Source organism: Hibiscus syriacus, unplaced genomic scaffold, assembly GCF_006381635.1.
Source record: "Hibiscus syriacus cultivar Baekdansim isolate YM2019G1 unplaced genomic scaffold, ASM638163v2 tig00112243_pilon, whole genome shotgun sequence".
NCBI classification, from domain to species: domain Eukaryota; kingdom Viridiplantae; phylum Streptophyta; class Magnoliopsida; order Malvales; family Malvaceae; genus Hibiscus; species Hibiscus syriacus.
The window spans coordinates 279,485-295,075 of record NW_024063280.1 but is presented as its reverse complement, the minus strand read 5'-3'; the positions used below and the strand labels follow the sequence as shown (position 1 = coordinate 295,075).

The window sequence follows — 15,591 nt, the reverse complement described above, 5'->3', positions numbered from 1 at the left end:
TAGGGCCTGAGAGCCTACCCAAGAAAGTTCGGGGCCACGGGGCCTACCTAAGAACACATCTTAGGGCCACGGGCCTACCCGAGAATGATCTCAGGGCCGCAGAGCCTACCTAAGAGTCACATTAGGTCCATAAAAATTTTCCAGCTTGATCAGAGCTGTACTTTACAAAACTGTATATCCAAGATACAACTTATACCGTGATACAAATCCATAAGCCATCACCATTAAGTCGGCGCATCCATAAAACAGTAACCATAAATTTCAGTGTACCACATGTTAAAACAATAAAACAATTTATTAAAATATAAGGAACACACTAGAGAAATCCCAATATTTATCATAGGCATTTTGTAGTCATCAGTATGGATAACATGAACTTGTGCAATTTGATCGGATTCCAGGAATAAGATCTTATTGAAGAGAATCAATTTCTAACCGATCTAATCAGACATTTCAAATTGATACTTTAGAATTCCACTAAGTTTCCACGTGCATCAGAAAAACGTTCAGGAACCTTTATACATAATAATTCTAAATTCAGATTTACTGCGAGTGATTCCATTACCCAAACAATCAGGGGTATTCAGGAATATACTTTGAATTCATAGGATTTCAACCCAATTGTACCAAATGAGGTATTCAGAATCTTTTCCTTCTGCATTACTTGCGTTTTCAAACATGACCGAATGATTTAGATCAAAATATGTAATCGAAGATTCAAGTCATTTACGATCTATGACTATCGATAGTATTATCAAACAACTCAAGTTACACAACTCACAGACTGATGCATGTCAACAATCAATTCATTATCCTTCCAATGCATTCACTCTTTAATACCAAAATGCATATCAATAAATCATCCCCATAATTATCGCTGAATAGATCTTCCAACAGTCTTTATTACATTTCCATGTTTCAACGATATCAGAAAATATGGACGTACTTGATTCATGTTCATAACCCATAAGGACAATTCATACAGTGTTTCCAAACTCATCCAATCACCTATTTAATCCTCGGTCATTGAGGTTACTTAGTTCATTTAGTAAGCAAGTTTATCCGGTTACTTTAGAGTTTTCCAGAATAGTTCAGACATTTCTGAATCTCAAATACATGTTGCACTTCCTTTCAATTCAATTTAGTCATATAATAAAGTCATTCTGGTATTCGTGGTTGATTTATCTCACGAACACCCACTTATTAGTACTGTATGTATTCTAAGTTGAGCTGAACCAAGTACTTCCAGAATTATCATCGATCCAAATTTGAGAAGACGAACAAACATTCAAGTGGTAATTATATCATTCAGGTAATGATATAGCACTAGCGTTGGTTGATCACTTAAGTTGCGTTCCATAACTTTTACTGGTAGCACAACATCCAGTTTATTTGGATTTCTAATTAATCCAATACATTTACTTATTCTAGGTCATAAGGGCATTTTGGTTCTCAACGTTTTTCTATTCATTACAAAGCTTTGAGTATATCCATTCATTCATGAGCTTGGTGACATTCTTGAGTCATTTCCATTCCAAGGTATTTTGGTCATTTTACAATTCTAGAATATTTCAATCATTTCCTTCCATCCGGTCTTATTATTTAATTCAATCTTATCATTTACTTCAGTCCTTTCGAACAATTCTATCAGCAGAATACCTCCAATAAATTACTCTTCAAGTATTTACTCCTTACTCGAATATTTTCGGGTCAAGTGTCTTCTCAGATTTTACAAACGAAATATTATAAATTTTTCTGTACAAAGACATGATCTTAACGATTAAATTCGTACTTAATCGAGTTAAGTACAAATCCTCAAAGTACTCTCTCATTCAGGGTCAATTCAGACTGTTTTATCTCTCAAGGGCATTTTCGTAATTTCTTAACCAAATAATTTCAATATTAGCACTTAACGAAAATAATTATAATTTAGAGATCCTATGATCAATTGCTTTCCCGAACATTCTTTGATTTTGAAATGATTCCTTCACAAACTCTCATAGGATTAAAACCGATTATCCATAATTTCCAAATAAAACTAACATTTCTTATGCACATCAGTAGTTATATCGGATCAATATGTATTTTCAGAGTTATTAACCAACTTCCAGGGGCAATTCTTATCATTTTCCAACATAAGGGTAATTTCGTAATTTTACCATATCGGAGTATTCTCATAATTTTTCATCCAAGTATCTTTAACATTTAACCCTTGATGATATAAAATATAAGTTACAAATCCAGAGCTGATTTCTTTATCACCAATCACAAACTTGTAATTTAATTCTAACAATTATCAATCTCTTATCTTAGTCATTCGATCCGTATTCAGTTACAGAATTTCTACCACATTCATATCGAGTGAATTAATTATTCAACTCCACAAAAGTGACCAACATTATCTTATTCATGCATTTACCAATATCAACATGTTCCATAAAGCATAAATAGGTAGTAAAGTATTACCTCGATTTCCGTGCAATACTGATCAACCATAAAAATTTCATTCGAACGCCTTTGATCTTCAATTCAACTTCCAATAATTCCTCAGATACATATCAACATAAATTATATCAGAAACGGAGCTTAATTGCGATAAACGGATCGAATCGGGTGATAAATCAGTGAAAGACGGCTTACCGGGTTTGAATTTGGCGAAACGGACTTCGGATTCGGATTCAGGACGTCGAAAGCATAAAATATGACTTTTCGGAAATTTGGAATTTTCGGTCAAAATCAAATTCAACGGGTTTGACCGACAATTTCGAGGCCTTCGGGTTCGAATTTCGAAAAACTGACAGCGGAATCGGATTTGGGACGTCGAAAAATGTTAGGATAGGTATACTCGGTCGAAGTCAAAGGTCGTTTAATGCCCGATCAAAGCCGGTCAAAGTTTTGGTCAACAATGGTCAACGCCGGTCAACGGTCAACGGGTCAACGGTCAACGGGTCAATGGGTCGGGTCAACGGGTCGGGTCGGGTCGGGTCAACTGGTCGGATAAACGGGTCGGGTAAACGGGTCGGGTCGGGTCGGGTCGGGTTATGACCGGTCAAACCGGTCAACTATCCACCAAAACCGGTCAAACCGGTTACTTTTGTCTTCCCCACGCGCAGTGGCGGCGCGTGGGGGCGCGTGAACAGTGGTAAAATCCCGAAAAAATTTCTAAAAATTATTTTGAGCGATTTCGAGATACTTACAAAGCTCGGTTCACAATTTTGAACGGCGGAGAGCTCGATTTCAACAAATCGGAAAGTTTGACCGGTTCACCTCCCAACGCGCCGCCGCCGCCGGAGAAAAAAGAGAACACCGGTGGACTCGGAACGGCACAAGGAACACGATGGTGAGGGAGGTGTCGTAAACGGATGACCCGATCGTCTTGAATCGATGAAAAACCAACTAAAACCGAGTTATTACCGACGATACTTCCGACTGAAATTCACGACGAACGGCGATGATTCACGACAAAAGGTTTGAGGGGTTTTGTTCCTCGGTTGACAACGAACACGATGGTGGTTTCGGCTCGTCGTTTGGAGGTCGGACGACGAGTAGATCGGAGTTGGAAGCTGGGTTGTTGGAGAGGGGAAAACTGGAAAATATGCATCTGCGCACGGGGAGAAGAGATTTATAATTCAACATATATCAACAATGGGTAAACCAAGAGTTTAGCCACTGAACTTTATGCACTTCATAAAACGGTCTGCCAACTTTGAAATCTTATAATTTAATACCCGATTCCTTCCAAAAATACCAATTAAATTCATCACTTTATAATTTCTTAAATTTAGCCCCTAAATTGGGGTGTTACAATTCTTCCCTCCTTAAAAGAATTTCGTCCTCGAAATTCACTCATGTCACATAATTGCAGAAATAAACTTCCATCAGTTCTTTCATATCTTTTATGTAACTCTTATAGAAATACAGATCATCCACTAATCCTTAACCAGTTGAGTATACATTCCTATTAGAACTCTCCCTCATTTCTATAAAATAATCTGAACGAAAATTTCCTTGAGAAATCATTTCAGCCTTGTTTACGTGAATAGGCTCACATAGCAACAACATATCCCAATTTCATTTCCGGAGTCGAGTCAGAATTTCTCAGATGAATAATTCACACACGGCTCGTGAGGTACTTTACAGCGATTAAACAGATGTTACTGGAATTCCTTTTTGTACAAATATAACCTTAACAGATAGAAACTTCGGTTTGTTCGTTACAGATAGGGACTCAGCCCTGGAGTTCCAGCTCAGAGAGGTACGATTGCAGTCTAGGGGCATGTATTGATCAGACATATTTTGACATTCGACCGGCCGGTCTAACTTGAAAATTTTTGACTCAAACCTGGCTCTGATACCACTAAATGTAACACCCCAAACCGATGCGGGTAGCCCGATCCGATTCGAGAAGTCACATTAGGGCCACCGGAGCGACCCACCGTAAAAATAGCAGAAATTTTAAAACTTTTTTATCAGAACATGTAAACTTATAAAATCATTTATCACTATTTAAAAATAAAACAGATTTCCAAACTCGTATATAAAACAAAATACAATTACATGCCCCCTAATCACAAGTACCATACTCTGCAACCACGCCGGAAGAACTCCCTTACTGAAGTCGATAGATGTACTGGTACAATTGTTTTAACCTGAAAATGTGAGTAATAGAGTGAGCTTTGGGAAGCTCAGTAATACAGAACTACCAGATGATGCTACATGACATGTAGATAAATGGAAAGCCATATAATTTCCTTATTGAATCATATGTATACCAGCTTGCAGAATAATTTGGGGTTCCCTTAGAAGTTCATCGAGTAGAAGCCATGAATCTCAGTTCATAAGAAATCTTTCATACTATCACGTTTTCATGAGGTCGAACAGGATATCTAGTGTGTTCTATCAGTACGATAAAATCATAATAGGTACACTAATCAAATGATAGTTCAGTAAAATCCCATAAAGCATACTGTAGTGGAGCTTTTTAAACTCGTATTTTAAAACCATCTTACAAGAGTTAACCTAAGGGAACATCTTAGGGCCTGAGAGCCTACCCAAGAAAGTTCGGGGCCACGGGGCCTACCTAGAACACATCTTAGGGCCACGGGCCTACCGAGAATGATCTCAGGGCCGCAGAGCCTACCTAAGAGTCACATTAGGTCCATAAAAATTTTCCAGCTTGATCAGAGCTGTACTTTACAAAACTGTATATCCAAGATACAACTTATACCGTGATACAAATCCATAAGCCATCACCATTAAGTCGGCGCATCCATAAAACAGTAACCATAAATTTCAGTGTACCACATGTTAAAACAATAAAACAATTTATTAAATATAAGGAACACACTAGAGAAATCCCAATATTATCATAGGCATTTTGTAGTCATCAGTATGGATAACATGAACTTGTGCAATTTGATCGGATTCCAGGAATAAGATCTTATTGAAGAGAATCAATTTCTAACCGATCTAATCAGACATTTCAAATTGATACTTTAGAATTCCACTAAGTTTCCACGTGCATCAGAAAAACGTTCAGGAACCTTTATACATAATAATTCTAAATTCAGATTTACTGCGAGTGATTCCATTACCCAAACAATCAGGGGTATTCAGGAATATACTTGAATTCATAGGATTTCAACCCAATGTACCAAATGAGGTATTCAGAATCTTTTCCTTCTGCATTACTTGCGTTTTCAAACATGACCGAATTGATTTTAGATCAAAATATGTAATCGAAGATTCAAGTCATTTACGATCTATGACTATCGATAGTATTATCAAACAACTCAAGTTACACAACTCACAGACGATGCATGTCAACAAATCAATTCATTATCCTTCCAATGCATTCACTCTTTAATACCAAAATGCATATCAATAGATCATCCCCATAATTATCGCTGAATAGATCTTCCAACGGTCTTTATTACATTTCCATGTTTCAACGATATCAGAAAATATGGACGTACTTGATTCATGTTCATAACCCATAAGGACAATTCATACAGTGTTTCCAAACTCATCCAATCACCTATTTAATCCTCGGTCATTGAGGTTACTTAGTTCATTTAGTAAGCAAGTTATCCCGGTTACTTTAGAGTTTTCCAGAATAGTTCAGACATTTCTGAATCTCAAATACATGTTGCACTTCCTTTCAATTCAATTTAGTCATATAATAAAGTCATTCTGGTATTCGTGGTTGATTTATCTCACGAACACCCACTTATTAGTACTGTATGCATTCTAAAGTTGAGCTGAACCAAGTACTTCCAGAATTATCATCGATCCAAATTTGAGAAGACGAACAAACATTCAAGTGGTAATTATATCATTCAGGTAATGATATAGCACTAGCGTTGGTTGATCACTTAAGTTGCGTTCCATAACTTTTACTGGTAGCACAACATCCATGTTTATTTGGATTTCTTAATTAATCCAATACATTTACTTATTCTAGGTCATAAGGGCATTTTGGTTCTCAACGTTTTTCTATTCATTACAAAGCTTTGAGTATATCCATTCATTCATGAGCTTGGTGACATTCTTGAGTCATTTCCATTCCAAGGTATTTTGGTCATTTTACAATTCTAGAATATTTCAATCATTTCCTTCCATCCGGTCTTATTATTTAATTCAATCTTATCATTTACTTCAGTCCTTTCGAACAATTCTATCAGCAGAATACCTCCAATAAATTACTCTTCAAGTATTACTCCTTACTCGAATATTTCGGGTCAAGTGTCTTCTCAGATTTTACAAACGAAATATTATAAATTTTTCTGTACAAAGACATGATCTTAACGATTAAATTCGTACTTAATCGAGTTAAGTACAAATCCTCAAAGTACTCTCTCATTCAGGGTCAATTCAGACTGTTTTATCTCTCAAGGGCATTTTCGTAATTTCTTAACCAAATAATTTCAATATTAGCACTTAACGAAAATAATTATAATTTAGAGATCCTATGATCAATTGCTTTCCCGAACATTCTTTGATTTGAAATGATTCCTTCACAAACTCTCATAGGATTAAAACCGATTATCCATAATTTCCAAATAAAACTAACATTTCTTATGCACATCAGTAGTTATATCGGATCAATATGTATTTTCAGAGTTATTAACCAACTTCCAGGGCAATTCTTATCATTTTCCAACATAAGGGTAATTTCGTAATTTTACCATATCGGAGTATTCTCATAATTTTTCATCCAAGTATCTTTAACATTTAACCCTTGATGATATAAAATATAAGTTACAAATCCAGAGCTGATTTCTTATCACCAATCACAAACTTGTAATTTAATTCTAACAATTATCAATCTCTTATCTTAGTCATTCGATCCGTATTCAGTTACAGAATTTCTACCACATTCATATCGAGTGAATTAATTATTCAACTCCACAAAAGTGACCAACATTATCTTATTCATGCATTTACCAATATCAACATGTTCCATAAAGCATAAATAGGTAGTAAAGTATTACCTCGATTTCCGTGCAATACTGATCAACCATAAAATTTCATTCGAACGCCTTTGATCTTCAATTCAACTTCCAATAATTCCTCAGATACATATCAACATAAATTATATCAGAAACGGAGCTTAATTGCGATAAACGGATCGAATCGGGTGATAAATCAGTGAAAGACGGCTTACCGGGTTTGAATTTGGCGAAACGGACTTCGGATTCGGATTCAGGACGTCGAAAGCATAAAATATGACTTTTCGGAAATTTGGAATTTTCGGTCAAAATCAAAGTCAACGGGTTTGACCGACAATTTCGAGGCCTTCGGGTTCGAATTTCGAAAAACTGACAGCGGAATCGGATTTGGGACGTCGAAAAATGTTAGGATAGGTATACTCGGTCGAAGTCAAAGGTCGTTTAATGCCCGATCAAAGCCGGTCAAAGTTTTGGTCAACAATGGTCAACGCCAATCAACGGTCAACGGGTCAACGGTCAACGGGTCAATGGGTCGGGTCAACGGGTCGGGTCGGGTCGGGTCAACTGGTCGGATAAACGGGTCGGGTAAACGGGTCGGGTCGGGTCGGGTCATGACCGGTCAAACGGTCAACTATCCACCAAAACCGGTCAAACCGGTTACTTTTGTCTTCCCCACGCGCAGTGCGGCGCGTGGGGCGCGTGAACAGTGGTAAAATCCCGGAAAAATTTCTAAAATTATTTTGAGCGATTTCGAGATACTTACAAAGCTCGGTTCACAATTTTGAACGGCGGAGAGCTCGATTTCAACAAATCGGAAAGTTTGACCGGTTCACCTCCCAACGCGCCGCCGCCGCCGGAGAAAAAAGAGAACACCGGTGGACTCGGAACGGCACAAGGAACACGATGGTGAGGGAGGTGTCGTAAACGGATGACCCGATCGTCTTGAATCGATGAAAAACCAACTAAAACCGAGTTATTACCGACGATACTTCCGACTGAAATTCACGACGAACGGCGATGATTCACGACAAAAGGTTTGAGGGGTTTTGTTCCTCGGTTGACAACGAACACGATGGTGGTTTCGGCTCGTCGTTTGGAGGTCGGACGACGAGTAGATCGGAGTTGGAAGCTGGGTTGTTGGAGAGGGGAAAACTGGAAAATATGCATCTGCGCACGGGGAGAAGAGATTTATAATTCAACATATATCAACAATGGGTAAACCAAGAGTTTAGCCACTGAACTTTATGCACTTTATAAAACGGTCTGCCAACTTTGAAATCTTATAATTTAATACCCGATTCCTTCCAAAAATACCAATTAAATTCATCACTTTATAATTTCTTAAATTTAGCCCCTAAATTGGGGTGTTACAATTTAATCGTCTGTAAACCTTTAATGGATATACAGGAAACAATACAATTATACAAATAACAATAGAACAACCTTTAATGGTCCCTAGATGCAAATTATCATCTTCGTCTTCATCACGTCAAGTGGCTTTCAATGCAATAATAAATCTCACCGATCTTTTTTAATAGTCTAGGGTGATTACAATGCAGTATCTATTTAGATACATAATTTTTTTAATCAATTGACGATACACACTTATAAACTTAGTTGCTCGGATTTGAATCCTCTGAGAAAAAAAAATATTCTCTTTTACCATGAAAGTGACACAATGGTTCCATTTGTATATAAAAGGTGTCATTCAAGTATAGATTCAAGCATCGTTTACATATAGGAAAAATAAAAGACAGACATGGCAATGATTCCAGTTATAGACTTCTCAAAACTAGACTTGATAAAGCCGGGCAGCCTCGAATGGGATTGGGTGAAATCTCAAGTCATGGGAGCACTGGAAGCGTACAATTGTTTCGAGGCGTCGGTCGGTCGAGCCGTCGAGCATCGAGAGCCGGTGTTTAGGGCCATGGAAGATTTCTTTCACTTGCCTTTTGAAACAAAAAGGCTTTGTGAGTCGAAGAAGCCCTTTCGTGGCTATTTTGGCCCTCCACCACTAGGGTTGCATGAAAGCTTATCGATTGATGATGCAGATGTTGCTGAAAACCTTGAGCCCTCACCACCACTTTGTGGCCTCAAGGAAACATAAGCTTCCGGTAATTTAGAAATGTGTCTAATTATGAATTCCATCCCTCTATTTTACTATAAATTGAAAATATTAAACTTATTTTTGTCCAAATTAAAATTGTTTGGTTTGGTCATTTATTTGCTCTGGATTTGACAGTAAAACAATGGCATCATTCATTCAACTTGTATCAAAATTAGAGAAGACAATTATGAGAATGATTTGGAGAGTTTCGGGGTAGAGAAATACACGGATGAGCTCATTGACTCCACAAATTATCAGCTAAGAGCCTTGAAATATGAAGGTCCAAACACCAACGAGCCAGTTGTTATGTCCGTTCCGCACAATGACCTCAACATGATCACTCTTTTGTATCAAAACGAGATTAACGGATTGGGGATTCAAACCGAAGCCGGCGAATGGATCGATGTCAAGCCTTCACCGAGCTCTATAATCGTCATCATCGGAGAATCGCTTAGTGTATGGTTAAACGGTAGATTGTCTCCGACTCGTCATCACGTCGTTACGACGGGAAACAGAGTCCGATATGTCGTCGGGTTGTTCGCGAGGACGAGAGGAGGCTACCTAGTGAAGGCTCCGAATGAACTGTGGATGATGAAAATCCGAGGCTCTTCAAACCCTATGACCACGAAGACTTCATTGAACATTTCTCCACCCAACTTGATCAGGGAAACAGGACAAATCTTATAACTTATTGCAGTATCTAAGATTTGGACATAATAAATGAATTTTATTATGATGTTACTAATGCTTTGTCTATCAAGGGAGCCACCTGTTGCTTAATTCTTCTATTCCGTTCTCACTCATATCCCCTAGACTCATATACCAGAGTCTAATAACATCATCATCAAGGACGGACGCAAGATTTTATGTTAGGGGCGAATTTAACTTATAAAATTTCAGAAGAACGAACTTAAATCTATAAAATTTTAGAAGGAGAATCTCAAGAAGTAAATAAGGCGTAAGATTTACGCATTCATTACTTTTTACTTTATTGTTCACCATTTGCATTAATAAACTACGAAATGGTTAACAATGTTTTTTTTCATTGAAGGAAAATGATAAAAGATGGGTAATTACTTATTTAGTATTTATATTATTAGTTTTGATCCGTTTTAGTGCCTAAACTTTTAAATTTTTCAAAGTCATACTTAATGTTTAGATTTTGTTTCATTTTAGTATTACACCGTAAAAAACTTAACGTGTTTAATGCCTAAACTCTCAGTTTTGGTTTATTTTAGTACCTAAACTTTCAATTTGTTTAAAATATTAACTTTAAATTTTTAGAGGATACTAAAATGAAATAAAAACTAAACTTTATGTATGGTTTTGAGAACGAGCCACTCGAGCTTCATCTACTTGCTGCCAAGAGGATCTTGAGGTATTTGGCAGGGACCCTGGACTATGGTTTGGAGTTTTCGCCATGCACAGAATCACTTCGCATTATAGCGTTTGTAGACGCAGACTGGGCAGGCTGTGTTGATGATAGACGATCCATGTCCGGACATTGTGTTCTTGTAGGCAACAACGTTGTGTCATGGAATACTAGAAAACAAAAAGTTGTGTCGAGGTCAACCATGGAGGCCGAGTATCGAAGTCTCACGGATGTTGCTGCTGAAGTTACCTGGATTAATGCCCTTCTTCACGATCTGAGTGCTGCAAATCGAACCACCAATCATCTGGTGTGATAACAGCAGCGCAATTGCCCTTAGTGCAAATCCTATCCATGCACAGTCAAAACATGTAGACTTGCATGTCCACTTTGTGCGAGAAAAGATAGCAGCAAAAAATCTGTGTCAGTTATGTGTCAGCTTCTGATCAAGCGGTCGATGGGCTGACAAAGCCTTTGTCCAAAGTTGCTTTTTGCCATGTTCAGAGAACGAGTAAATGTTGCATGCTAAAGGAGGGAGAAGAAGAAGCAGGAGAATGTTGAAAGAATAAAAGATAGGACTCACATGCATGGTCTAGGATCGGGTGTACGTAAGCAATGTATGAGTTCGTAGTGTTAAACTTACTGCAGTATCTAAGGCAATGTTTATGTATTATTCGACAATCTGTCTTTTATTACTGTCCTTTTGCTTACTTTCCTTCATTAATAAAGTTACCATGGCTTAGCAATAGGTATATAAACTGTGGTAAACTTAATTCGTAGTTGTGGATTGATGGTTTGCTTTTTTTTCATTTTGAATTCGATTCATTCTTGTAGGAAGGGGATTCGAAATTTTAGGAGAACAAAATTAGATTTTTAATCGAAAATACAAAGAAAATATTTAAAATATTCAGAAACTTAAAATATTTACAAAGACTTAGGTAAGTGAGGCTCGTGGGTCTAATATTTTAATATTTTTTGAAAATAGTCACGTCGACATGATGAGTCCTGATAAAATATAATTTCTTTATAAAATTAAATAATTATTTTTAATTTAAATTAGTTTAAAAAAAATAAAGGAACTCGTCACGAAGACATGACGAGTTCCAAGTGAATTTAAAATTAAATAGTCGTTTATAATCGGGGATAACGGGCAGGATTTCATATTTTAAAAATATAGACGTTATAACTCATCACATCGACGTGATGAATTTCATCTAATTTTGTTTATAAATTATTTTCAAAATAATTTATTACGTTAATATAAAAGTTTTTTAAACTAATACATTCACTGAAAATAAAATTAAAAAATTAGTTATATTTATTTAATTCTTAACGATGCCGAGAAGTGGTCAAATAATAATGGTGCGGGTCTGTCGATTTCTTTGTGGTCGTCTGCCTTGATTGTCTTATCTTCGTTTGCTTCTTCTTCAACAGGAGATGCACTGAACATCACTCCACTTTGATTCTACCATCAAGTGACGATGATAGAATATTTAAGGTATTTGATGACGTCGTTGACTCGAATTACCCATCAAAATCAGTACCTTCGTTGATCATATAAAATATGATCTCATTCATCCATAGGGCCTGTCGAATATGGTTGAGCGCCTTGCATTGCAACCCATGAACCTCCAATACAATTCGATCGACTCTAAACCTTAAACCCAAACCGTAAACATTAAACAAAAGCATAACCAAAATAAAGAAGATGTTGATGTTGGTGATTTCTTACCCTTTGCATATTTGACCTTCATTTCTTCTCATTCGACCCTATCTCCCGATGTTGTTAAATATGGTTTCTTATTTGCTTTAAAATTTCGGAGGTAGGGAGATATTTCGAAATCAAGATCAGTGGTTGTAATCACGAAACAAATAGGCAAAGATAGATGTCGCTCATTCCATTGCTGAATGTATACATCATGCTTTCTCAATCAATCTCTATATGCCTCCCATGAATATCAATTTTATGAGATCGTCCATCTCAAATATTTGCATAGGAATCAACTGATGGACGAAAACTGGTACAACACTCTATTTCCGGCATGTATCTCAACAATCGTAAAATGAAGCCAAGGAGTTACGACACACTACAACTACGAGCCTTAAAAAAAATCCCACTAGCAGCAAACAATAGATCTCTGGCTCAGAATATGAAATCCAACAAAACTGAAACATTAACTAAAATATAAAAAAAAATAGTATAAATTATAAATAAATAAATAAAAATTTAAATAATTTACTAGAATAATATTTACCGCTTGTCGACCGGTGATCAATATTTATTACACTCGATAATTTTATATCGCCGTCTAAACAGTATAATAAAAAATAAGGATAAAAATAAATATAAAAAATTAGTAAAAAAATAATTTTAAAAAATTTATCTTCCCATTAGAGGAAACTCATTTGGGGCTGATGTAATTGGTGTAAAACACGAGAATCGATACCACGCCTAGGACTATAGCAAAACTAGACAAAAAATGTCAAAATCGTTAAACCCCAACTAGTGTTACGACACTTAGTGAAATTATTCAATATCAGAAGATACCTAGTGTGTGTCAAATTGTTGGTTTTATCGGTAACAATATCCCTCAAATCAATTGGAGAAGATATGACCGGGATGCAAATTTGACCTAATCCTTGGTAGATTCTTCATTAACTTGAAATTCGGACTACAACCAAGCCATTCGTATCCGTATCTCGTCTACGACATCTAGTAGTGCCCTCTTTCCCAAAATTTGCTCAACAATATCAAATCGGTTGTGCCTCACTAGTGTCACACCATTTATCGAAACATCGAGTTGGTAAAGCGACATCTTCCAACATAATCGTCTCTTTACCACTCGAAAAAATGAAAATATACGTTTCGGGCTTCCAACATTCAATTAGAGCCGAAATCAATACAAGTTCATCTTAAAACCACGAAGAAATGTGGTTGTATAGTACCCGGATTGTTGTAGATATATAATAATCCATTGATGTGAATCTTTAACTGTCATACCTCATTGGCGAATGCCCCATTCTTCTTCCTACAATATCAACTTCAACTAATTAATCAAAATTTCAAAACAACAAAATTAATAATTTGAACTATTAAAAATATAAGAAAATATTTTTTACTAGAGTGAGTTCAAGCGAGGAATATGGACAACATCAAAGTGTAGCATTTCATCTCGGTTAGACATTTTAACAGGAATTCTTCAAAAAATAAAAACAAATTTTTCTCAAGAGTAATTTTCTTCTTCTTAACAATATACAATAAAAATCCAAAACCCAAACCCAACTGCTAGAATTTTAAAAGGTCTCATGAACTCATCATCTCGACATGACGGGTTCTAAAGTGACCATTGCTTCTGCCTATTGCCCAACGATTATAAACGACTAGTTAATTTTAAATTTCAAAGGACTTCACGTCGATATGACGAGCTCCGCTATTTCTTAATCATTATATATTAAAAATTAATTACTTGATTTTTAAAAAAATATAAATTATTTTAAGTAAACTCATCATGTCGATATGAAGAGTTTCTATAAATATATTAAAATATTCAACCCACAAGTCCCACTTATCTGACTCCATTTAAAAATATTATTTGAATAAATAAGTCACGTCGACAAGACAAATTTGCCATGCTCTGTAGCATTTGTTATATTTACCAAAATAAAATTTTAGATAACTTAATGTGTCAATTAATTACACCTCCTAACCTAATGGGTCAATTTTATCGAGAACTATAAGTGCTTGGCCCAATTAAACCTGGCCCTAGAACATTAAATTAGAAGTTTTCGATACCCGAATTAAACGTACCTGAAGACAAAATTTTCCATCAAATATTTAATGATCTTTTATTTTTGAAGTCTCCAATTTAAAACCTTAATTAAATTGGGATAACTCGTATCAATTGTTTCTTAATTTTAAAATTATTAAATTTATATTGGCTTCAAAAATATTTCTCTTTAACCAACATCCAGTTGGTCTAGTGGAATGAGGTATTACGTCCCTTAAGCAAGGTCAGGAGTTCGAATCTTGGCGTTTGTGAATGGAGTAAACTAGGTTGGGAGGGTTGCCCTCGACTCTGTAGTACCCGATCTGGATTAGTTGGTCAATAGATCGGATACCAGTGATTAATTCAAAAAAATATTTCTCTTTTTTTTTTCCTTTCATTTTTTATTTTTTCTAGGTGATTTCGATTATCCATGAGATTGCAATGTCTTTTCTTTGTTTCGAGTGTGCTCGTTATTACCCCTCTTATTATTATTTATCTTTTTTTGTTATTTTTTAAATTATCGATATCTAATCTATTAATAAATTATTCAATATCGAACATTATAGAAAAATATTATAAGAGTTATCATTCCAACCCAATTTACTCCATTCACAAATAGTTCGAACTTCTGACCTTGAGTCTAATACCTCATCCATAGAACCAATTGATTATTGACATTTATCTTCTTCTTATGTGATCATGGTATAATCTCAAACGAATAATTTCTTTTATAATAATTAAAAGAATATATCATAATTATATATTTAATTTATGATTATAATCGAATCTTTTATTATAATTTTATTTTTTTATAACATGTGCCTAATATTTTTTTTTGTTTACTTGAATAACATTATTACAGTTTAAAGACGCTATGAACAAAAAATTATATATTAA

General features: G+C 35.7%; 2 protein-coding genes across 2 annotated transcripts; both read left to right on the top strand.

Moving 5' to 3' along the window:
* Positions 1-9,210: 9,210 nt before the first annotated feature.
* LOC120176400 (probable 2-oxoglutarate-dependent dioxygenase AOP1.2) lies at positions 9,211-9,558 on the top strand. The gene has a single exon (XM_039182827.1). The coding sequence runs from the start codon at positions 9,211-9,213 to the stop codon at positions 9,556-9,558; it is 348 nt and encodes a 115-aa protein (XP_039038758.1).
* A 1,316-nt stretch (positions 9,559-10,874) lies between these two features.
* On the top strand, positions 10,875-11,243 carry LOC120176399 (uncharacterized mitochondrial protein AtMg00810-like). Its single transcript, XM_039182826.1, has one exon. It carries the CDS (start codon positions 10,875-10,877, stop codon positions 11,241-11,243), a length of 369 nt encoding a protein of 122 aa, XP_039038757.1.
* Positions 11,244-15,591: the final 4,348 nt, after the last annotated feature.